At 38.6% G+C, this 24470-nt stretch overlaps 2 protein-coding genes across 4 annotated transcripts; both read right to left on the bottom strand.

The window, feature by feature from the left end:
* Nucleotides 1-848: 848 nt before the first annotated feature.
* mob3a (MOB kinase activator 3A) lies at nucleotides 849-6713 on the bottom strand. 2 transcript variants are annotated; one of them, XM_017420583.3, is made up of 4 exons: nucleotides 6478-6713; nucleotides 4542-5086; nucleotides 2786-2988; nucleotides 849-1340 (listed from the first exon to the last, which is right to left on the bottom strand). In XM_017420583.3, the coding sequence occupies exons 2-4, from the start codon at nucleotides 4957-4959 to the stop codon at nucleotides 1332-1334; spliced, it is 630 nt and encodes a 209-aa protein (XP_017276072.1). In that variant the 5' UTR covers nucleotides 4960-5086; nucleotides 6478-6713; the 3' UTR covers nucleotides 849-1331. The 2 variants fall into 2 exon arrangements, with proteins under 2 accessions (XP_017276072.1, XP_017276071.1); XM_017420582.3 differs by having other exon boundaries at nucleotides 849-1283; nucleotides 6478-6712.
* A 956-nt stretch (nucleotides 6714-7669) lies between these two features.
* LOC108238465 (tyrosine-protein kinase ZAP-70) lies at nucleotides 7670-22804 on the bottom strand. 2 transcript variants are annotated; one of them, XM_017420580.3, is made up of 13 exons: nucleotides 22714-22804; nucleotides 16656-17128; nucleotides 14555-14715; nucleotides 13805-13943; nucleotides 13625-13709; nucleotides 13483-13505; nucleotides 13363-13402; nucleotides 12116-12308; nucleotides 11795-12001; nucleotides 10010-10202; nucleotides 9263-9403; nucleotides 9056-9168; nucleotides 7670-8392 (listed from the first exon to the last, which is right to left on the bottom strand). In XM_017420580.3, exons 2-13 carry the CDS (start codon nucleotides 17058-17060, stop codon nucleotides 8242-8244), a joined length of 1851 nt encoding a protein of 616 aa, XP_017276069.1. In that variant the 5' UTR covers nucleotides 17061-17128; nucleotides 22714-22804; the 3' UTR covers nucleotides 7670-8241. The 2 variants fall into 2 exon arrangements, with proteins under 2 accessions (XP_017276069.1, XP_017276070.1); XM_017420581.3 differs by lacking the exon at nucleotides 22714-22804 and adding an exon at nucleotides 17328-17461.
* Between the last annotated feature and the right edge of the window lie 1666 nt (nucleotides 22805-24470).

The following is a 24470-nucleotide window of genomic DNA, read 5'->3' as shown; positions in this document are numbered from 1 at the left end:
AAAAGGCAGTATTTTATCTAACGTTTGTATGTTTCTTTATAAATCTACTCCATGTTTGCCTTATTGTTGCTTTATTACATTAGATACACATGTAGTCTCTTTCTAAATAAAATTTGGGTTGATTTCCTTATGTTGGACTTATATTCTACTGCAAAGGAGCTTTATAATGACTTAAATGCTCATAATTTATACAATCAAAGCTCAATAAGACTGAAAGCTGCCATTAAAACTGAGTGTTTCTCCTCAAACCCATCCAGGACGGGTGTTGACCCGGTCGTTCATTCATAACAAACCTTCCTCTGTGTTCGTCACAGTACAGCCTGGCCTGCTTCTTACGTAAGCAGCTTAGTCCAAATCAGATTCACGGCTATAACCGCTCCACTGGGCAGATTTCGTAAGAGCTGCAGCAGTTAAATGTAGGATAAAAAGAGTTCTTCAATAAGAGCAGGTTTTGGTGTCTGACGCCACCTGGTGGGTGTTTGTGGACAAGCTGTTTTTTTTGAGCATGTGGTTGCGTCCTGAGCGTAGTCATGTGAGGTTTAGGTCTCGTGTGGCCTTCATCTGCCAAGCGTATCTGCAACAAACACCAGCAGGTTTGACATCTGAGAAGCTGGCGGGTGGCTGGAGGCCCAGAGTGCAACATAAGACGGTCTGAGCCACCAGCACGCCATTACTGCGTTTATCATGGTTAAATGACCTCATAATATAAAATGCATGTCTTTATGTAAATATGTTTCCTAGAATTTAAGGTGCTAGATGTTCGAAACAAAAAATCTGGGTATGTTAAGCTGCATTACTTTAAACTAGCCAGTGTTCATTTAAATACTAACGAACCGATTCAAACTATAACAGAGAAAAGATCATTTTAATGTTACAACAGAGCGGTTTTAAAGACTTACAGTAAGAAATCATTCTAATTTGAGATCATTTTAAATCGAAAAGAAGGTTGAAAGCATCCTGGAATGACTGCAATTCAAATAAAATAGAAAAACATGAACACAAACATACACCTCTTAATACTGTGCTCCAATACCAAGTCTGAATGCATTTTTCTTTCTTTTAGCTTTTTTTTTTTTTTTAAAGGAACAGAGCGCCTCACTCTTCAAGGTTCTTGATTAAAAACCTACAATATGTGGCTAAAATAGATTACAGTACTTAAATATAAAAATAGACTCTGAATTTCTTTGCTCTTCGCACTCAGAACCAGCCTTGGAGATGGACGGAAGCGTTCATCCAACGTGTCCGGAGGTCCCTCAGTGGCACATTCGAGCCGTCATCTCTTTCTGTGCACGACACAACCACAGGAAGATGGCGCAGAGAGTTAGACGGGGTCAGAAAAACTGAGTACAAGAAAACATTTCATATCAGAAAAGGGGCAGTTTTAGGGAAAAACAACTGATCCAACCAAAAGGAAACTACTGCTTTACAGCTTCACAAATCACATGACAAGAAGAGAGATCACATCAGAAAATGGGTAAAAAAAAAGAGATTAAAGCAGTTTACAGGTCAGCCATCTGATCGTAGATTTCTACTTTCAGCTCTGAGAAATGTCAAACACACCCAGCATGTAAACACATCACACCAGAGACACAAATCCCTCAGAGGGAGGAATTACCAGCCTCCACAACAGTAACTATCAGCTCAAAGGATAGGCTATAAAGTTTAAAATTAACATAAAACAATGATTTCAATGTTCAGTTCAGGAGAAAATTCAGACTGAATCACATCGGTGGAAATGTCACGAGTTTGTTTTGGAAAAAAAAACATGAAAATAAAGTCCCACAGGGTTCCTGTGTTTACCTGCATGGGAGGAAATTTCCATGTGTTTGTTTTGTATTTGCCAAAAAGCTTAAAGAGCAGCAAGTTACAGTTTGCATAATGCAGATTTTGTTATTCAACAGCAGGAGTCAACAAGGCGACAGCTCCTTTTAGCTCCCATGAAAGCGACAACAGACTACTTTTTAAGATTACAGCAATTTAAGTATTTATTTTTAGTCAGTTATCAGGTAAGCTGCACATTAAAGTAGGTAGAAGAAGCGTTTAAAGCCATAGGAAATGTAATAAATGTTCAGAAACAGTGTTGCTCTTACACAGTTTGACCACTAGGGGCGCTGACATCCTTCTGCTTTTTAAATGTTGTTAAATTTTCTCAACACCTAAAACATCTTGGTCATATGAACCAAAACATATAAAGAATTTATTCTGTTTAAAATGTGTATTATGTAAAAAATAAAATAAGTTATACCTAAACTCTAAAATATTATAAATATAAAACATGTAATTTTACACAGGTCAAATCTGCTGCTGTACTTTCATCTACTTACGCTACTTAAAACTACCATTCAGCTATTTTTACAGCTACCAGTTTCATACTTTTAGCAAGTATTTACCTAGTGTTTTGCAAGGTTTTGAGACTTTTACCTTTTAGCTAAGATTTTACTACTTTTAGCTAGCGTTTTGCTTTAGTTTTTAGCTCCAGTTTTGTTACTTTTAACTGCTCAGTTGCAGCATTCTGCCACTTTTAGCTTTTAGTTAGCGTTTTGTTACTTTTAGCTTTTAAACAGCGTTTTGCTCTGTTCAGCTTTTAGTTCGTTTTTTGTCCTTTTAGCTGAATGTTTTGCTTCATTTAACTTTAACAACTGAGCTTTAGCAGTCACTCAGCGCTCAGTGTTCACATTGCATTTTTGCAGAAAATGCGGTTTCTCTAGTTCTCGTCTGATTCATGATTTCAACACGTTCACGCTTATCTTCATGTTCGGCTTCCTGTTTCCTTTGTTTGACTCACCAGAGGCTCCAGCTCCTTGTGGTCCGTCAGGTTGAACTCGGTGACAAAGTAATAGAAATGCTTGTAGCAGGTGTTGACGTGAGCCTCAGCACCCATCTGGGAGACCCGGTCAAAATGGTGGATGTAGACGTGGACAAACACCCGGAACAGACGTGACAAAATCTTCTTAGCCACCTGCATGAAGCACTTAGGGAAGGGAGTACCTGGGAGTCGAGGGAGCAAACGGAGAGCACTGCAGTCAATCTTTTTCACCATTCGCACCGCAGAAGAAAATACATTTAAAATGACGTGTTTAAGTCAAAGTGAAGTCAACTGTTCTGTGTTAATCTTCCCTCTCAGGCCCCACAGATTAGACACCAGCTGGCTAAAGGATGTCGCTCGAGTCGCCTCATATGAAAATCAACACGACTTGATCTGCAAGATAAACCTCAGCTCTGAGTGAGATATTAAATCAGTGCAGCGTTTTGCTTTAACCAAATTAACAGTATTTGAGGAATTAGTTCAAGAGCACGAGCACATCAGAGGCCATTTCTAATCATAGAGCACTTGGCATGGTGTGACCCATTTTTTAATCCACTGGTTGGATGTTTCTGTTGTTAAGTCAGCTGCTGAGCTGCAGCGCGGGGCATGCATACGTGCACGGAGATAATATCTGACCAAGAAGGCCACTGACACAGTAACTGAATCTGCGATGTTTGCCATGTAAAACACGGCAGGTAGTCTGACGAATGTGGCCTTGCAGAAATTCTGACAAACAAAGAGCTTCACATTTTGAAATGAGGGCCTTTTTGTTTAGATTTCCTGTGTGATTTAAACTGAGTGGATTGGGCTAAAGATTACTTATTTAAGTCAGTTATTAACCAAAGAACAAAAAAAGAGTTGACTTTGTGAATTCTGATTCCTTTAAACGATTTTAACAACCCTCACTTGTCTCTTGTTCACGTTTTCTGGTGATGCTCACTTCAAAAAATGGCATATTTTAAAAAAATTCTCAAAAAAACATTCACAAATCCACTTTTGTTCAAGCAAACTGTTTCTTTATGATTGCTGTCAGAACACAGAAATCTTAGGACGGAGGAGAGACGTACAGCTGGACATTTTCTCCAGCATGGTAGGCTTATTTCCTGTCTACAGCTACACTTAGAGCTCACAAGTGGATCGTATTTAACTAATTATGTGGCTTCTGAACGGAACGGTAGGGGTGAACACATACGCACTCACCACTTTTCATTAATCTGGAGTATTTTTGTAGAACTATTACTTGTAATCAAATGAAAAAGATCCAGTCCGTGTGGCAACAAAACGGAAAAAATACGAAAAGAGGGTGAATACTTTTGCAATCCTCTGTCTGATTTTATTTTACAGAGTTATAATTAAAAATACTCCTTGTTCAGGAGGAAAAGATCTCCCGCCTCTGTCTGAGCTGATTATTAGACTGTAGAGTTGTTGCGAGGCACGACCTCGATATTCTCCTTGTCAAGTGTCACAAATCACAACTTTTATTTTGTAATTAAATTAATATTTTTACGTGTAGCGCCCTGCATAGACTTGGCCTAATTATGATATTAATGAGGCCTTTGAATGTATCTAGCTCATGAAATTATATCAAATATTGGTGTAGTAAAGATTCAGAGATCTCAGCCCTATAATTATTTATGCTAGTTCTCTTTCAGGAAAATGTGCTGAAGTTTTTAATTGGTTGTCTGCGGAGAGGAATGAGAAGTTAAATCTATGTGCGTCTAACCTCATTACTTACCGACATTGGTGGGGAAGATGTTCTCATTGTTGATTTGTACCTCGATCCAGTCCATCAGCAGGCTCATGTACTTGGGGGCTGACAGGGCGGTCGGCTTCTTGTACTTGTGCTCGTCTTGCCAGCGGTATTCGTACCTGGGCCCGCCGGACATGACGGGGCAGGTCTGATCGGTGCACGAGTCACTGATGGTGCCGTAGATGAGGTTGATGCGGTTAAAGAAGTCGACCACGTGGACCGCCACCCAGTCGTTGAGGTTCTCGCCGTGGGGCAGCTGCACAGCCTGCTTCAGGTCCAGGCCTGCGTTCAGCGACGCCTGCGCCTTCTTGTGCAGCTCGAAGCGCTGCGTCCCGGGCTCAAACTTGCGCTTGGGTCGGAATGTCCTGTCTTTGTTGAAGACCTGTTTCAGGGCCATGGACATGGTCGCATGTGGTGTTGGCGGGTGATTTGTTTGAACACCTCAGGTGAATTATTGACTGATGAAATGGAAGCAGTGAAAAGGTAGTGGAAACCAGTCCTTTGGTATTTGTCTGAAATCACTCTGCAACCTGCACACAACAGAGACATGAAGGTATAATTCGGTTAATAAATGCATATTTACACTGATACACACACTTCCTGTCTAACTAGGTGTTAATAATCAATCAATCAAATTTTATTTGTATAGCACATTTCAGCAGCAAGGCATTTCAAGGTGCTTTACATAATTAAAAAACAAAATAAAAACAGCATGTGACAATGAATAAACAGTAAGTACTACTACTGGTTATTTTTTAATCCAAATGTGTGACAATAGTGACAAATTTCCACTTTTGCTGACAAAAAACCTCAAAGAATTAACTTTATTCAATGAATAAATGGCTTTTCTCAGTGAATGAATCATTTCAGATCAGCACAAACCTTTCAGCTTTTAGATAAAATAAATAAAATACTACACATGTATGCTTATTTAGTAATGTTTTTACCGTATTTGCTTAATATAAACTAAAAATTGACTTATATTGAGTTTTTTTGGCAAACAAACAAGCACTGTGCACAGTTAATGCTACAGATTTAAGCAAATCTCTTATGCAATGAGCAGCTCTTGGAGCATGTGTTGTGAATGACTCTCAGCTACTACCACACCAAGTTTTAGCTCAATATCTGCAAAACTGACTGAGTTAGAGACATTTTTGTGTCCTGTAAGGTCAGTTAGCTGTGGCGGCCATCTTGAATTTGACTGGCTCCAAAAGTTAATCAGTTGAAGATGCACATCTAGTGATTACTTCCTGAAAATATCATTAAAATCAGTCCATTTGTTGCCGAGATATTTTGCTAACATGCGCAGAAAACATTATCGCCCGCCAAAATCAAGCATACATCAACTTTTAGGTGAATTTCAATGTAAAGCAATAAAATCATGATATCAACGATGCTAATAATACATAAATACTTCCACTTTACAGGATAAATATGGTGTCAAAGTGAGTCATGTACTATTTCTGACACTAACTCTGCCGAGAAATTAAAATTCCGCAGAATGATAATTAAATGAAGTAAAACCGGAAGTTTCCAATACAACTCTATATTACTGTTTTAGTTCAGACTTCCACCTGAAATGCCTTTTTCTCTGCAGCTCATAAAAAGTGGACTTTAGGTGGTATTTTAGCTCGTTTTTCTCGGATGAAAGCCGGAGATTAAAAAGCGGGGCACATGACGACGACTGGAAGTTTAGTCGTGACGACAGCAGCTAACTCGGCCGGACTTGTTGCTCTGAAAACAGCTGAATAAAAAAAATAAAAAAACACCCGGACACAACACGACAGACCTGCGTTATCCGCACTCATTTAACAACGTCAGGAAAACAGAATGAGAAAGAAAAGGCATCGTTAATGGCCGAAAAAGCCCCTTCAAATGGCGACGAAACCGCACACTTTAAAGCCACTTTCCCCGAACTTACTTGTTCCGCCTTCCTGTTTCCTTCGATCTTTTTCTTTTTTCTGTTGCCGAAAATTATCTGTTAAATATATGGATAGTCTTAGATTAATGGCACGACGGCCAACACGATGGACAGACGTCGCCAAACATGCTGTAAAATTATCGATTAATGTTTTAAATATGTCACTTTCATAAAGAAACAAGCGTCCGACTCCTCCCTGCGCAGCGAAAAGTACACCGACTGTCAATCAAGAGGCGTTGGAGTCCACTTCCGGCAGGGACTTTCAAAATAAAAAAAAATCCCTTCCATACATTATATATATAGGTAAATGTTCATAGATATATTTAAAAATATATTAAAAAAAAACTTATTCTATTGAGATTTGACAACAGTTTTAGATCCAGATAAGACATTTTATCATTTTTGTGAACCCCATCTTCTAGAATAATTATAATTAACCCACACAGTTGAATTTATTTCCATTTTCTACATCTATAATTTAAATGCTTTGATCCAAATATGTAATCATGTAGCATAATTTTCATGCTCAAAGCTTTTTGTTTTACATATCTGAGGAAAGTATTTTTCTTTAAACGTCATCTCAGTGATCTGACAAGTCTATATACCTCTTGAGATTTTACAGCAGCCAGACTACTTTTGTAATTTGTGTGTTAACTGTTTTATTTTGTCTTAAATATATAACACATTACATAAAGTGTTCAAAACTTCACACAACAATCTGCAAATGTGTTGTTCACTGTGCTTCATGCAGAAAACGACCATTTATGACATACATTCACTGAACTGTTGTTCACTCAAATCTACTTTATTTTCTGTAGAACAATAAGTCTGGGCCTTTTAAATTCACTAAATTAAAAAAGTCTCAAATATCTTCTGAACATTGGGTCATTTTGAGGAGGGTTGGTTTTGTTAAAATGTTATTTTGAAGGATTATCTGACACTTTCGGTGCCTCGTTCAGCCCTTCCTCTGCTTCAGGGCGTCTCAGTTACCCAGGGCCAGCCTGACTAACCTAGTTTATTTCACAACACAAAGTAAACCACAGGGCTTGATGTTTTTAATTACAGACAAGAAACACAAGAGAAACATTTGTGTTCAAAAATTCTGGCTCATAAATTTACAGCCAAACTATGCAGTTTGAAAACAGACTTCAGATGTTTGAATGCAGCACCAAAAAGTTATAAACGTCTTCAATCCTCTTCAATTTTTTATTTTTAATTCATCTATTTTGTTTTTGTACAATCCATCCTCTACAGTACATCCTGGGGGATATAAAAATATCAGCATGGTCACATGCAGACAAACAAACACACACAGACACAAGCCTTTGTCTTCGGCAGCAGGCGAAAATAATTTACAAACTCAAATCAGCTGATTTTTATTTATGCTTTTACTTCATGTGGCCTAAAGAAAGACAAGTTGCTTCTAAAGATGAAGGCAGCACAATAATAACAATATTAAAAAATGAGCTCCTACATGCATCACACAGTTCTTAAGGACCAGAATACAGAAGTAATTCATTCATTCATCGCTGTGAAGACGTTTAACATTCAAACCATGACAGACAAACAAACAGAGAACCTCCTTACAGCTGAAATGCTGAGCTCCGATTTACAAATGCATATTTATTATAACTGAGGCCTGCAAGTATCTGCACTGTAGTCAAAGCTCGCCAGTGTGCACCGCTCAGAAAACACTCTTTGTTTCGGGAGTTTAATGATTGGCTGAAAGGACACTTTGTGCAGCAATGGGACAGAATGTGCCTTTTATTTTTTCTTTTCTGTCTGCTTGGTAGGCTCAGCGGTGGCGGCAGCGGTGTCTGCAGTGGCTCCTTCAAGCTTGGCCTTGCTGGATATGGAGTAATGATAAGTCCTCATGGACTCCTCGACCTTCTTGAAGCTGGGACGATCCTCGTGCCTAAAGGAAAAAAGGAGGAGATATTATATCCCGAATCAATGGTCACCACAGCATTGCAACCGTAGAAAACGCAAAAATAGCTATGACTCAGCTGATTTTAGAGATATTGAGCTTAAGCTTGACGTGGTAGTAGCTGAGAGTCATACGAATACATATCACCCACCGCCATTTGTGCACCACATTCAAGTTTCTAACTAAAATCATCTTATACTGGGGAGTGACGCAGATGTAGCCATTTTGGTTAGACTTTTAAAACACAGGATCTCTTCATCATGAGATGTCAGGCTCAGAGTACGTGTTGCGGTGAATCTAAGCTACTACCATTTCAAATTTGTAAAATTAGTTTAAAGTCATAATTAGTTAAAGCTAGCAGCTGATGCTGATAAACAAGGGTGGCCATCTTGAATTGGATTGTCTTGATAAGTTAATCAGTTCTGAATAAACATTCAATGATGACTTTATTTACTACAATCCAGCCAGTGGTTCATGATGACACAAACACAAGCAAAAACATTATCACCCGCCTTCCGCCTTTCTGTAGTGGCTTTTAGGCTAATTAGTGGTGGAAAAAATGCTTTATGAATGCACCAAATGAAAATTCAGACTGGATTTACCCTCTCCATAATTTAAACACTAATTAGATGTAATAAAACAGTCTCTTACGAGTGTGTCCAGCACTCTTTCATCAGTGTGTACATTCTCTCTGGACATGCTGGTGGACTGTCCAAGCGGCCCCCACTTTCAATGAAGCGTGTCACCTCTGGGCCTTTCATTTTCTGGTCAAAACAGGTTAAACACACCAGAAATTCAGTGTCAGAGTCCACCTACTGGTGGTTAAAGTATCAGTCAAGGTTAACTAATATCTTCTACCTTGTAGGGTTTCCCTCCGTAGGAAAAGGCCTCCCACATGGTGATGCCAAAACTCCACACGTCACTTTTGCTGGAGAATTTGTGGTAGTTTATACATTCTGGAGCATACCACTTTAGCGGCCATTTGCCTGCAGTACGAGCCTGAAAAAAAATACAAGTTGGACAAAAGTTTTGGCAATTTTGTTAAATTATTTTGCAACAGAGGAGGGAATGAAAACTAGAGAAAATGCATTTTCTGCATTAACACACAAAAAAGGCAGAAGACTAGCTTAAAAAAGTAAAACATTAGCTCAAAGCTAACAGAAGCAGAACAATAGATAAAAGCTAAAAGTTGCAAAATGCTAGCTGAAAACCAAAAATAGCAAAATATTGAAAAGTAGCCAGCAGTATAAAGTAAGTACGCTGATGCAAATGTCAAAAAGAACAATGTTTTTAAAAGGAAATGCGTATCTTAATGTATTTCTGTGGGGGAAGTAAATATAAAGAAAGTTAAATATTTTGAAAGTATAAAAGCTGCAAACACCAAAAGTCTCCTGAATGAGCTGAACGTTTCGATATATGAACAGAACAAAATATGCAGCAGTAGTTTGACTGCAAACAATGGAAAAACAAAAAAAATACAAAAACAGGAAACCAATAGTCTGAATGCAGAACACTGTGGTTGTTTTTTTCACATTAATAATAATAATAACATGAACATTACTTTTACAATGTTGATGAGCAGCATTTGAAATGGTGCCTACTTACTTTGTAGTAGTTGTCATCCGCTCCCAGCGCCTTGGAGAGGCCGAAGTCACTGATTTTGGCGAACTGTGGGTTGACGAGCAGGACGTTGCGAGCTGCCAGATCTCTGTGCACAAAGTTCTTCTCTTCTAGATACCTCATCCCTACTGATACCTGGTGCATCAGGTTGACAATGTCCTCCACACTCACTAAATCCCTGCATGGATGGAAACAAGGACAATCAGAGCATTAGGCTGCTTTTTACTAACCACATAAACTGTAGTTTTATTTCATACATACAGCACAAACTTTGGTTCTAGAGGGTGCTGCGTAAAAGTGATAGGTTGCAGGTTAATAAAAGCATTTGATATTTCATTTAATTATATCACCGTTTCGAGTATTCAAGCCAAAGCTCATTTCTATGGCACATTTAAAACCTATTTTAAGAAGAAGGCATTACAATCTTAAAGGAATTCAGATTTAAGCGTTTATTTAAAACTGCACACAGTGTCTCTGGCCGTGATGGAGTATAGATTGTTCCCGTGCCCTTCTAGTTACTGTGTATTTACGACGCTGACACATTTCCTTCCTCATGCCACATTAAGTCGCTATGAAAATAAAAGCAGCTCATAAATGTCAGAAATGACTTTCCAGGAAGTAGTCAGCTTGATTATTTCCGCACTGACAGGTCTCAGACAAAGATTAATTTAGAAACTTTGAAGCAAACAAAGACAAACTGTTTCTGAAGCTCTGCAGCTGAAGAGTCGTTGTTTCGCTTGGTTTACTGCTTCCTCAACGTCTCATTTCCTCAAATAAAGAGTTGTTGTATGACCAACATCAGCCGGCCAGGAAACATTTTTATTATCAGTTCTAACAAGTAGAAAAGTGTTTGAGCTGAGTCAGCGTTCACACTATTGTTTTCCTGTTTCATCTGTAAGTTTTTTTTTTTGCAATCAAGCTACTTCTTCATACTTTGTGCTATTTTAATTATTCATATATCAAAACTTTCATTTCTGTCAGGATCAGCTTGCTATGACTTTTGATTTTTGTAACTTCAATACTTTTCAAAATAAAATTCCTTCAAAACATTGTTCTCTTTGAAATCTGCTTCAGCAAACTTGAACTATTTTTGTCTCCTGATGCCACTTTTAGCTGTCATTCAGACACATTTAGCTACCATTTTACTATTTTTAGCTTTAAGCTACAGTTTTACTACGTTTAGCTTTTATCTACCTTTTTGCAAAATGTAGCATATTTTACCTTTTGGATACGGTTTTGCAAAAGATTGACCTCAGCTGTTATTTTGTTCATTTTAGCGTATTTAGCAACAGTTTTGTTGATTTTACCTTTTAGTCACTATTTTCTACTTTTAGCTACCATTTTACTATTTTTATCTTTATCCTGCAGTTGTGATATTTTTACCTTTTAGCTACAGTTTTGCAAATTTTAGCTTTTAGATACAGTTTAGTTGATTTCAGCTTTTACTTTCTGTTTTTCTAACTTTAGCTACTGTTTTGTTAATTTTAGCTTTTAGCTACTGTTTTGTTGATCTAAGTTTGAATTACTGTTTTGTGAGGATATAGCTTTTAGCTATGGCTCTGCTAAATTGAGCTTTTAGAAATTGTTTTGTTGATTTTAACTTTTGTTCTGCTTTTTTAAAGCTTTAATAATTCAGTTAAACGTTCAGCATTCACACTGTATACAGAAAACACTAAATCCCTGTCTTCTTTTTTAAAAAGTCCTATTTCCTCTTTGCAGATGTATGATTTCAACCACAGGACGCTGTAGTTTTGCTCTCTCTGCTCTCACTTCTTGGTGGAGAGGAATTTGTTGAGAGGCCCAGCAGCAGCCATCTCCATGATGAGCATCAGACAGTCAGCGTTGCACAGGCCGAGCATTCGGACGATGAAGGGGTTGTCGAGCTGGTGCATGATCTCCGCCTCCCTCATCATCTCCTCCTTCACCAGCTTCTCATTGTCGCTCTTCAGCATTTTGACGGCCACATCTATCTGGCCCCTGACAGCAGAAGAACATAAAACAACCACAGCTCTAAGAACAGCAGAAGTACAGATTATCCTCGTCTAGAATAAATGAAATGCAGTCTCTTGTTTCGTGAAGTTTCAGCCTCACGATTCTGTCTTGAGGATTCCTTTCTTGACGCAGCCGAAGTTCCCAGAGCCGAGCTCCACCTCATCCATCAGCAGCTGATCTCTGGCAATGTTGAACTTCTTGATATCATTCGGGTTGTGATACGGGTTGAATCCGTCACAGTCCATGGGCAGAAGGTCCCGATTTTTAGGCAAAGCAGTCGCTGAAGCAGCAGCTGGAAAATAAACATCAGAGGTTTAATTACTCAAAATATTCTGAGGGCCAAACACCCAGAACACTATTTACCACCTGGTTTAACCTTCTATTTTCAATCATTTTAGGTGATTTTATTCATTTTAAGGCACATAATCCCTGAAATTTGTCATTAAAAACAGAATCCAATAAAATTTCCTGTTAAAAACATGACGTAAATATCAAATGTTTAACTTTTACTTCATGCCTGAAATTGCTTTTCAAATAAAACTTTATGCACAAACAATCAACATGTAATAACAAAAGACAAATCAAACCAAACAACGCTTAATGCAGTAAACTATTTCCTCATCTGATAGAATTGTTTCCTGTTTTTTATTTTTGTTGCAGTCTAACTACTTCTGCATAGTTTGTGCTATTTTGGCTCATTTAGGAGATGGATGCTAAGACTTTTGGTTTTAGTAATATTTATCTTTTTTTAAAAATAAAATCCTCTATAGAAATACATCAAGATCTCTTCAATCCATCAACATTATTGTTCTCTCTTTAGTTTCAGCGTACTTGCTCTATTTTTGACGTCTTTTGCTGTTTTTAGCTACTACTTTTAGCTTTGGCTACCATTGTGCTACTTTTATCTTTCAGCTATCAGTCTTCCAATTTTTGCTTTTATCTATAGTTGTGCTAAAATTAGCCAACTTTTTGCTTAAATGTCGGTTTTGCAACTTTCAGCTGCAGTTTTGCTAATTTTAGCCTTGATTTAGATGTTTTAGCTTAAGCCAATTTTGTTCATTTTAGCCTCTGTTTTGCTCATTTTGGCTTTTAACAACTCAGTTTTAGCTTTTTCTAGCAATTCTGCTGCATTTTAGCAGAAAATTCAGACCTTTTTCTGCCATATTATGGATTAATTTCTGTTCCAGTGATTACGTACTTGCTTTGCTTGTAATTTCAGAGTTAGGGCTTTTTTAAAACCCACCTGAGGACGAGCATCGAGATGAAAATACTGCAATAATGAGGATCATGTTTGTGCGACTGGCAGATTGCTCAGAAAGCTGTCAGCTGTAATGTAGGGAACTGACCTTGAGGTGGCGGCGTGTATCCATTTCCGGGACATCGTCTCTGAAGGAAAAGTTTAAAAGAGATCTCAGAGAATGAAAAGAATGCAGACTTAAACAGAAAAGGAAAAAGTGAATACGTACTGTTCTTGGAAGACTGGGAGCCTCTGAAATGGTAAAAGGAAGATTAGTGTTCATGATTTAAGAAGGACAGCGCTGACAGGGATGAACAATAAGTAGAAACTCATAATGTTAATGGTTAACAAAAGGAAAAGATGTGCCGTACTCTCTGTCTCTGTTTTGCCGTTGACACAGGCCTCGGTGAGGACAGTCACTAGACCATCAGGTTTCATCTTCAGATATTCAACCAGCTGAACAGTGACAGAAAATTACCTTTATTTGAGTAAAAATACAAACAGATGCCAAACAAACGACAGATTAGAATAAAGAACAGTGTTGGACCTACCTGCCAGATTGTGTCAAACTTTGTCCCCTCTGGCATGGACAGTTTCCCAGACTTGTCCTGGATGATCTGATAGTGGTAAACTGTTTTCCCGTACATGACAGAGAGAGCAAACGAACCAGCGTTCTCTTTGTCTCGGACTCTGAGGAGATGAAACACAGAAAGAAATCATATTTCTCCAATTTTAGCTTCTCTCAATCGGCTCCCTGTCAATTTCAGAACAGAAATTAAAATTTTACTTCTGACATCTAAAGCTCTCAACAACCAAGCTCCATCTTAAATTAAAGATCTTATTGTTTTCCTAACAGAGCTCTTCGCTCTCAGACTGCAGGTTTACTCGTGCTTCCTAGAGTTTCTGAAATGGGAGCTTTCAGCTATCAGGCTCCTCTCTTGTGGAACCATCTTCCAGTTTCTGTCTGTGAGGCTGACACCCTGTCTACTTTTAAGACTTTTCTTTCTGATAAATCCTATAGTTAGGGTTGGGTTTCCTGAGGTATCCTATAGTTATGCTGCTTTGAGCTCAGACTGCTGGAGGACAAACTGACCACATTCCCTCACTCTGCTGCTGTCTTTACTCTCTCTGCTCTCCGTGTTTGTGTTTGTAATTATTGCTGTCAATAACATGGTCTTTTCTTTCTGGTCCTTCTGTGTTTGTCTGCGTCTCTTTCTCATCCTCTCAAACCCCAGCCAGTCGAGGCAGATGGCCGCCCATCCTGAGCCTGGTTCTGGTAAACATAACGTTGATCCACTCACAGAAACTTGCCGTCTGGTTGTACTCCGGAGTAAAGTCTCCTTTCTCCTTCGTGGCGATTGATTTTCCCGTGATACCAAGGCATCTTCTCGTGCGCCGTGGTGGCGATCAGCTTCTCCAGCTGAGGAGCCTGACTGATGATGGCCTGCTCCATGGCTTCTCCCTAAACAGACACAGAAACATTCATTGTAGCATCCTACAGGGTTCTGGTATAACCCACAAGTCAGGCAGCAAAAGAAGCGAAACACATGGCAGTCTGCAGCCGTTGCTCATGTCTCTGACTGTGTGCGCCCAGACGGGGTGTGAAATGTGGTACAAAGTGAACAGGCAGAAGGTTGTCTTTCACATTTTATACTGGAGCCCATGAAGAGATGCTGGTCTCTGAGTGTGACTGGTAGCAGCAGGATGCAGATTCTAAAACCAGATAGGAACTTCAGAGAGCCTCGCTTCAAACCGAGCAGATGGTTCTTTGGGCGACAACAAGTTAGACTTAAAAAGAAGGTGCACTTTTTTCAAAACGACCTGAGGATTCTGCTTTTTCTGCCTCTTCAGGAGTTAAATTTTATGTTTCTGGAGCTGCTAGTCTATAGATTAGGTGTCCCCAAATGGCCGACTGCAGTCTATGAGACTTGCTGTTAGAACGGTGTGTTCAGATTTCAGCCCGAGTCCTAAAACTGTGCCTGTTGCAAAAAAACAAGTTTTGTTTGATCAAGTTAAAGGATCAGTTCATGTAAATAAAAGATTGCATGTATTTTATTGAACTGCAAAGACCTTTAGAGGAAGAGAAAACATGTGGACGGTGTGAATTTTCCAGACTGATGAGACATGAAACAAATTTAAATGTCATACTGCATGGAGAAAATGACTTGTATTTCTTCAACTTCCTACAGTATTTTGGGGGTTAGACAGTAAAATCAGACATTAGGTCATAAAAGTAAAACAATATAATGCAATTTATTTTGGTATAGGAGTGTACAGACAACAAAAAGAATATATAATAAAAAGTTACTATAATTGGCTAATGCAGTTTTGGACCATTTTATCTTTATTAGTACTTTAATAGAAAAACTACACAACAAAAGACTTCATTGAAGTGCTGAGATGATAAAAAATGTGATAATAAATGTTCCAGACTGGCTTTATATGTGTTTCTGAACATTACTGATATCTGTGTTGGTTTTTCTTAAGATCAGTGTATTCAAAGAAGTCCTCAGTAAAAATTATTTATTGTGAAGTCTTAAAAGTTCAAACTACCTTTGTGCAGTATTTAATGTTTTTTATTATAATAATATGTTAACAAAGTACTTTAATGGATCCAGTGATAGTGTGAAGTAATTTTAACTTTGTACTAATTTGCAAAATGTTCTTTATGTTGTATCTTAATTTAAATAGTAAAGAGATAAAGCACATTTTCTGCAAAATGACAGTGTGAATGCTGAGGGCTGAATGACAGCTAAAATTAGCTGAAGAAGCTGAAACTGAGCCGTTAAAGCTAAAAAAGCCTAACACTAGCTAAAAGCAGCAAAAGGTTAACTACAAACTAAAAGTATCAAAAGCCTAGCTAGAAGCTAAAAGCAACAAAAAGCTACCTCAAAACTAAAAGTAACAAAAGGCAAGTTAGAAGCTAAAAGTAGCTAAAGGTTAGCTAAAAGTCAACAGTAGCAGAACTGTAAATAAAAACTAAAAGTAGCACAAGAAGTCAAAAACAGATCAAATATGCTGAATCTGATTTTAAAAGGATCTGTGTTTTTGAGATCTTCATGTTTTTTATGGAGAAAATAATTATCAATGAAGGTGAAATTTCTGGAAAACATAAAATTTATAAAAACTAAAAGTCATAGCCCACATCTCCCGAATGAGCTGAACGTTTTACTGAATGAACGGCTAAAATAGCACAAAGTCTGCAAGGATGAAAACATGAAAACAACTGTGGATGCTTTATACTCATATAATGAGTATTAATAACTGATAACTGTTGCTGTCAATTAAAATCCACTCAGTCAAAAGTATTCTAGTAAAAAACAACTACATCTATCTTTATGATTGGGTTTACATTTCTAAAATGGAGCAATGTGAGCACTGAGGTTTTCAGCAGAACCTCACCTCCAGATTCCAGGTCTGCTTCACGTACTCCCTCAGCATGTTCTCCCTCATTTTGTCAAAAACGCCGGTCTTCACTGGCATTTCTGGAGGGCGCAGACATGGCTTCCTCAGGGGACACACCAGGCCGTCAGCATCCTTGCTGTAGAACTCACAGAGTTCTCCGGGCCCGCAGTGAGGCTTCCCCCCTGGGATGCAGTACGTCCCGTTGAGCTGCTTCTCTATGGAGTAATGATGGAAATCCAGGTTCCACACGACGGACAAGACGTAGCCTCCCAGACTGCGGAGACACTGCCGCAGCAAGAAGAGGCCGTCGGCCATGCCGGCCAGCTTCAGGTTCTGCTCGGCATCCGAGCGACTGATGCTGCCGTAGAAGAACGGCAGCTCGACCGCGGGGTCGATGGACATGGTGAGGCCTGGAGGTGTCGAACTGGACCTAGTCTTGATGTCCTACAGATGGAGGCGGTTGAAGAAAACTAGAGAGACAGAATGACAGAAAAAAAGACATTTAGGAATTCCACCGTTGACCAAAAAATTTAAATCTACTTCATGACCTCTGACCTTTCAGCCTTTTAACATCTTCCACTGTGCACCCTACCAACCCATTCATCCTAATTTACCAATTTACAAGAAGAGTAGTGGGAATACAAGTTAGCTGAAACATAAAATCTTCACCTTTTCTGCTCTTCTCAGACGTTTTTCTAACAGGCCAAGCTTATCGGAGCGGTGGCGTTCAGGGCCGACAGCTCTGCAGAGAGGAGCTGGGAGGAATTATGTGTCTGGATGAGACATTCAGCTTTAAACACCCACACTTTGAGACTGCATGAAGTTTGCAGATTAACAAGCTTGTGACAAAAAGCCACAACAGGAAGCTGCAGCTGCCTTCACAGCCTCATTTCTCCAGCATGTTGTTCTTCCGTTGAACAGGTTCTGCCTGGTTCTAGAGCATTCCCTCTGCTTTAGACCTTTAACTTTGTAAAATTATCATTTTGTATGAAAATTTTTAATTATTTGGCACAATCGGCTACTCTAGAATGATGATCCGACAGTGCTATTTGCAATAAGATGTGGATATTGAGAATTTGAGATGAGAATTTGTTTCAGATGATGATGGAAAGATGAGATTAAAATCATTTGACTGCAGCTGACAGAACCTGATGTTTCAGTTAAAGAGGGAAATTTCCCGTGATTATAACACGTTACGCACAAAATCAAGAAAGGAAGTGATGTGAAAGTCAGATCTAAGAAACATAAAAATGGTTGTGGATCTTCTGGATCATTGAAACAAGTACATTTTCTTCTTTATATGTTGGAAACTGATACTTGTACATCATTCTGTTTGACTTCATGTCATAAAGTTTTCAGTTTTAGTTTAAAAACTAAAAAACTTTGTGCAGCTTGTGAAAAACACAAAGTTGATTTCACCTGCAGGTAAACATTTGAAGCAACGCTTTCATAACAATGAGTTAAAAAAAGGGGAAAACCTCAGTTTTCTGGTTTTAAATCAAAGTTTCTGCCCACATAGACGGTGGACAACCAGAGCTGAAGACACAGCTGCCACAAGAATGAAGACTCCACCGTGTCTGACCCCCGGCTCACCACAACAAAGACCGACAGACACAACGGTGTGGACACGAGACGCTGAATCAGAACAACACGCAAAGAACATCTGGGTCAACGTTTTTTTAACCGCTTTTAAATGCATAATTAACATATTACTTTTTTAATCCATGTAATAGTTGCACGGAACAGTAGAAAAAGAACCTAGCTCAGGTACTTCCTTGTTAAACTCCTGCTGTGCTGCAGTTTCGAGGTAAAAACTGAAAGAACTGCAGTAAAGAGAAACCACTTTTTTTTGCTTTGACTCGTTTCACAACCAAGTTCTGTGACATTAGAATAAAGAGAAAGTGAACTTAATTAGATGTAAACATGGTCGGCCATTTTATCTCTCTGATCAAACTAATAAGAAGCTTAACATACAGCAACAAACAGCATAACAAGCAAAACATCAGCCGAAAAGTGTCGCCTCAGCATGTGGTCATTAATGCTCACCGCCAAAAGGCGAAGGCAACCTTTGTTTTTGCTTGTGTCTGTTCTTGTGCATGTGTGTGTGGGTGTGTGTGTGTGTGTGTGGGTGCATGTGTTTGCTACTAAAATGTCTCATGACCCAGTGGATGAATTCTAACGAAGCTTGCCAACATTAACATACGTCCTAACTGATCAACTTTTGCAGCCAACTCATTTCAAAATGGCCGACACAGCTAGTTGACCTTCAGAAATGGCTACAACTCAGTCACATTTACAGACACTGGTCTAAAACTTAATGTGGTCGTAGCTGAGACTGATCTCCAACACATATTCTCAGCATTTTTTTGTCATTAATTAATTAAACATATTTTATTGAAACTTTCAGGAAAAAATCACTGAATGTTTGTCTACAACTGGCCTCCACAGCTAATCGACCTTAGCGAACACAAAAATGGCTACATTCTGCAGATATGGAGCTAAAATCTGATGTGGTCGACCTAATCAACCTAATTTTAAATCTTAATGTGAACCAGAAAAACAATAAGTAAAGTGAAACATGACACAGTTCCTGCTCCAGCTCTTAGCCTGAAAGCCTGTGTGGTATTTTACCACCATGTGTCTGGGACTGGAGGTGGTTTGGAAAGTGGTAAAACATTTGTGTTTGCTGTGAGTGAATCCTTTAACATTCATCAGATACTTTCACAAACAAGCTGAGCAGATAGCGACTAAGTGAGCTGTGGAAAAATGTCATGGTGAGTCATTTTTTCAACAAGCAGAAGGGGAAGTCAAGGACAAATGCCAAAATCTACTCATCGGTTTGTTTTTCCTAACACTACAGCTAAAATGATCAAATGTAAATATAAAGCAAAAGATAATAATCGTTGCAGGTTAATACTTATAATCCTGGTGTTGGAGACATTTTGTAAAACAAAGAGTGGTGTCAGCGCAAAGATATAAACGTGCTTTTATTTGCTCAGACATGAATAAAACAAGTTTTATTTGAATCATGTCAAATCACTCTTGTAGAGCGATGGAAGTTTGGGGTTAGTGACTAAAATAAAACAAAAAGCAGCATCACACATTAAAAATTCACGAAGGTAAAAAGGCCATCATGTTTCAACAACTGCAAGCAAACATAAATAATCTGTAGAAAAACAGATAAATAACAATGGATGTTTTCTGATGGTTTCCAACCTGTTTATAATCAATGCAAACTTACAGATATTTATACGTAAACTGTTAACAATGAACTCAATTAATTGTGTCAACATGGCATTAATGTTTAACACCAACATATCTCTTTAGCTGTGGGCAGAAGTCTTCTTTACCAAGCTTTAGGGAGAATTTTTACTGGTTAGCTTTAGAAAATAAAACTTAATGTTTAGCTTACAGCTGTCTTTTGAAAACAAAAAGTACTGAATTACTCAGAGCTTGGTTAGATTTATGCAGCAGTATTTTGTGGTTAGGTTTGGGCGACAACTACTTGGTTAGGTTTGGACGTCTAATAAAAGAAAGACAGACAGATAAACCAGGCCACTCAAAGCGCTTTACAACACAACCTGTCCTCATTTACCCATCCACACATATTCATACAGAACTCTACTACATCTCTGCAAAGCTAATCTGAATAAATCATTCTACAGAGTCTAATCAGTGCTTTAAACTCCATTCATACATCGATGGTGCACATCGGCGTCAATGAGGGGTTCAGTGTCTTGCTCAGTGTTTTCTGCCAGGACTCAAACCTCCGGCTCTCTCATTGAAGGACGACTGCTCTAACCATGGTTCAGCTAAGGCAGAGCTCCTTTTTTAACACAATGCCACTATATTAATGGGCTTAGACGACAACAGCAACAAAGATTATATGTATAAAAACATAACTAGTTGTGCTGAAAGACTAACTTTGACAAAACTCGTTAAAATGTCTGAACCAAAGCAGCTCTTTTAGAGTATTTCATCTGGAGGGTGTGAATTTGTGTAAAAGAATTTGCATGACCACAAACACCCATGTAAAAATATGAAATACATGCAGTGAAATGCACACTGGCAGTACAAGTTATCTTATTTAAATCGGACGTTATAACAATTTTTGCGATACAGTCATGACCTAAAGCTGCTCTGCCCACTGTTCGTCTTCCACATCAACCACAGTCGTACAAAACCACCAGCTCAGAGCTCACATCCTCTCAGCTAAAGAGAAATGTTTCACACAGAGCCGTATTTATCAGTCATTAATTAAACACGCATTACGAATCAATCAAAAGTTGCTCTAAAGTTTGTGCTCAAATTTATAATAGCAGTACTGACTTTTTAAACTAAAAATATTGAAGCATTATTAGAGTTTAAACATGTGTACCAGTGATAAAGTCTTTTTTTCAGGGATTATTTAAATGAGTATTTGGTCATGGAGAGAGCAGAGAAGATTTACTGTAGTTATAGTTTTACTGGCTTCTTTATGTGTATCAAATGTTGTAGGATTTAGCTTGTAGAGGGCGAAAGCAATACTTAAACTGCACTGTGAGATTTGTGTTTCTGCCTTTTAACCGTGGCACCGTTTGTTGCTGCAACGGGACACCGAGCATCTGTGCGTGATGAGTTAGGAGTGGGAACGTTTTGCAGAAGCAGCCTGTAATTCAGAGCAATTCCACCGATGCCCTAAACGTGAGATCCAACAGCAGAGCGGGATCGAATGAAAGCTAGGAAAATATTTCTGGTGTCGAGCATTTCTGCTGAAACGACAGCAAATTCAAGGTCACGCCAAAAGCACCGAGGCTCTGCAGTGAACCATTAGGTCAGCGGTTTAATTGTGCTCTTTGAACAATACAGGGAACATTTTGTTTAGATGGTTCAGATCAAATCCTGACCCTTCAGAGTGGTTCTTAGAGTTTTTAGGTCATGATTATTTTGTAGGGCTATCAGGAAGCTAGCTGCATGTAGCTCAAGGCGTTCTTTCATACATGCATCACTCTGTGAGAACTTGTTATTAAACTCTTATACATGAAAACATTTTGTCTTTGTTTCAGTAATGGTTTGTAAATGTCTTAATGTGGGTGGATTTGGATCAAAAACTGATCTGCTTATCAGATCAGAGGCCTAAATGAGCCAAGCTGAACCGTAATTTCCTGAATCGGGGGAAACAATCGACATTGAAATAAACACTTGTATTATTCCAAACTAAAAAGGAAACTTTAAAACCACAAACATGCAACAAAAATAAAAAGTAAAAAAAGAAAAAAAGAAAATCAAAACACTTGCTGCAGGATTAGTAGAATATCCTGCAGACAAGAAGCACATTTTTTATTTGTTGCAATATTTTTTATTTTAAAGAACTTTTTGAGTGAAATGTGCCTAAATCAAAAAATAGATACTGAATAACTGTGAACTAATGAGCACATTTTATGCCAACATCTGTGGCTGTGGCTGGCTCATTTCGCAAATATGCTTCACTCCAGCACTAAAAAAATATATCCAGTGTGTTTAGGAAAAGTTACAAGCAATAAAACACACACACACGGACCTCTCGGGTGTGTTAAATATTCAGTTTTAGTTTTCTATTCCAAGGCACAATGAAAGCAGCTATTTATATTTTGCACATAAAATGGCTGCTTGTCTGAGCCAGAGCAACAATGCCTCAATCAGATAACTTTATTCTTTTTTTTACACCACAGGAACAATTTAAGATAAAAAAATTTACACTTTAAACGTGCAACAAGGGGAACAATATCGCAGAATAAAGCAGATTTACAAATTTAACTGGGACAAAAGAATTGCAAAAACAAACTCTTTGCCAGGTAGAGTTTCAAAACTGACACAGAGAGCCACGCAGTGTTAATTGGAATAAAGTTTAATTTTAAACTTTACATCGATTTATTGTTTTGGTTTTTGACGACATACCGCAAAGAAACTTTTACCGTAATGACTCCAAGTTTGCTAATACTGTAAATGATTCATGTTTTTCACACAAGCAGCTTTTAATACAATACAAGCAAGTTTGTTGTTAAAACAATTAGACACTAAAACAAAATGTTCTCACCTTTCCCCGCCTCACAGCTGTGATGTTGTTGGTTCAGAGACAAAGATGCATCTGTTAATCTAACAGAGCTGTGAGATGACGAGAGGAAGGGGGGGTTAAACACACATCAATCAACGCTAACACACACACACACACACAACGGCAAAGTCATACATAGATCTCCAATCAGATTGACTGCCACCTGTGAAGCTTACTTATTTAATGTATTCTGTTCAGTACATTGTGTAAATATGCTGCTCATATCTTTGTTGGGCTTTCTTGCTGAGAATCAAATAAAAAATAATAATATCTGAGACTCTGGTTAGCTTAGCACAGTGACTTTAAATGACAATGAGCTACATACCACAAAAAAAAATCAAATTTATGACACTTTTAATATCTCCTGTGAGACATTAATGTTGTGAAATTTTGTTCTTTGTCCTAAAATAAACTCATAAAACCATTATTTTTGTTTCATTGTTGAACAGGAGGATATGGTGGCTCTGAACTGTTGCTATGAAACCTTCTGCAGGTAACCAAGAGGATCACCTTCATCTAAAATTACAATTATTGGTATTGCTACCAGATAGTTAATTGATGAACAGATGTGTACTAAAGTACAACCAAATAAACACCCATATGGAGTGTTGAAAACAAGAAAAAATGGTAAGGTTTAGTATCTTTACCTGCTTAGATTGCAATTTTTGCTAAATCTGGCACAATGCAGCTGCCTCCTTTGGAGTATATTATTACTTAAACTGAATTAGATTGCAATGATTACAATAACAGATGAAATGGATAAAGAAGTTTGCAGTATGAGGTCAGTGTTGGTACCATGTTGGGTCAGCTCCTGCGTTGTTCTAGCTGATCAGAGCTGACTTTTGAGCTGAATTCACACATGTTCGATTGGGGGAAGATTGGGGATCTAGCTGCCACAGAAGGACACAGGCGGTCCACAGACACACAAGCCAAGCACTGCCTTCTTGGAAGTCTGTATCTCAGGAGGTGCACATGCAGACACAAGATGTCACTGATGTAGCACTGTGCTGTCAGAGAACCCAGAATCACAGTCAGAGGTGACCTGAAGTCATACCCTATGGTTCCTCACACCAGGATGCCAGGAGTAATGTTGGTGTGTCTCTCCACAGCATCGACAGGTTCCCTCCCATCTGTACTGCCATACGTGCAAATAATGTTCATCAGTGCTAATGCAGACACAAGATTTATTGCTAAACATGATACAACGCAACTCATCTTCAGTCCATGCCTCCCAAGCTGACTCTACACTGGTGTTAATGGCAGCTAAAGTATAAGACAGCGAACCCACAGTCCAGCTGATGGTAGTTATTGCATGATGGATGGATGTCTTCGAAAGAGTCCAATACCTGCGTCTGGATGGTATGCACAGACGTCACGAGATTTTGCAATGCTTGATGCACAATATGCTGATTCTCCCTTGGTGCCATCTGTCTTGGGTGATCAGATGTGTGTGGGTGTCCTCTTATGACATCTGTATGAATCACATACCACCTGTCCTTGAACAAACAAGCATCATGACTCCTACTGAGCCCTGTCAACTGCTAGTTACGCCGTCTAACGTGTCTACAAAGCAACCTCTGCATCTGATGACCTTCACTCTGATTTGACTATCTGTCAGATGCTGCGGAAACTGCCTGATAACGCTGTTGCTACGCTTGCCATGCCACCACATGTGCCTTCTGTTGCCTGTACTAGACGTAATCTTAAAACAGAAACTATTTACATGCCCATCGCAGCCT

Source organism: Kryptolebias marmoratus, linkage group LG24 (genome assembly GCF_001649575.2).
Source record: "Kryptolebias marmoratus isolate JLee-2015 linkage group LG24, ASM164957v2, whole genome shotgun sequence".
Taxonomy (NCBI): domain Eukaryota; kingdom Metazoa; phylum Chordata; class Actinopteri; order Cyprinodontiformes; family Rivulidae; genus Kryptolebias; species Kryptolebias marmoratus.
This window is presented reverse-complemented; position numbering and strand designations above follow the sequence as displayed.

What these genes read in the sequence shown, in the direction of transcription:
- mob3a (XM_017420582.3), bottom strand. Translation starts at nt 4,959, where the DNA reads ATGTCCATGGCCCTGAAACAGGTCTTCAACAAAGACAGGACATTCCGA. An exon ending in CATCTTCCCCACCAATGTCG is followed by an intron (nt 2,989 to 4,541) that starts GTAAGTAATGAG and finishes CTCGACTCCCAG; the next exon opens with GTACTCCCTTCCCTAAGTGC. An exon ending in ACAAGGAGCTGGAGCCTCTG is followed by an intron (nt 1,284 to 2,785) that starts GTGAGTCAAACA and finishes TGTCGTGCACAG; the next exon opens with AAAGAGATGACGGCTCGAAT.
- LOC108238465 (XM_017420580.3), bottom strand. Translation starts at nt 17,060, where the DNA reads ATGTCCATCGACCCCGCGGTCGAGCTGCCGTTCTTCTACGGCAGCATC. An exon ending in ATACACGCCGCCACCTCAAG is followed by an intron (nt 12,309 to 13,362) that starts GTCAGTTCCCTA and finishes TTTATTTTCCAG; the next exon opens with CTGCTGCTTCAGCGACTGCT. An exon ending in ACGGAGGGAAACCCTACAAG is followed by an intron (nt 9,169 to 9,262) that starts GTAGAAGATATT and finishes TGTTTTGACCAG; the next exon opens with AAAATGAAAGGCCCAGAGGT.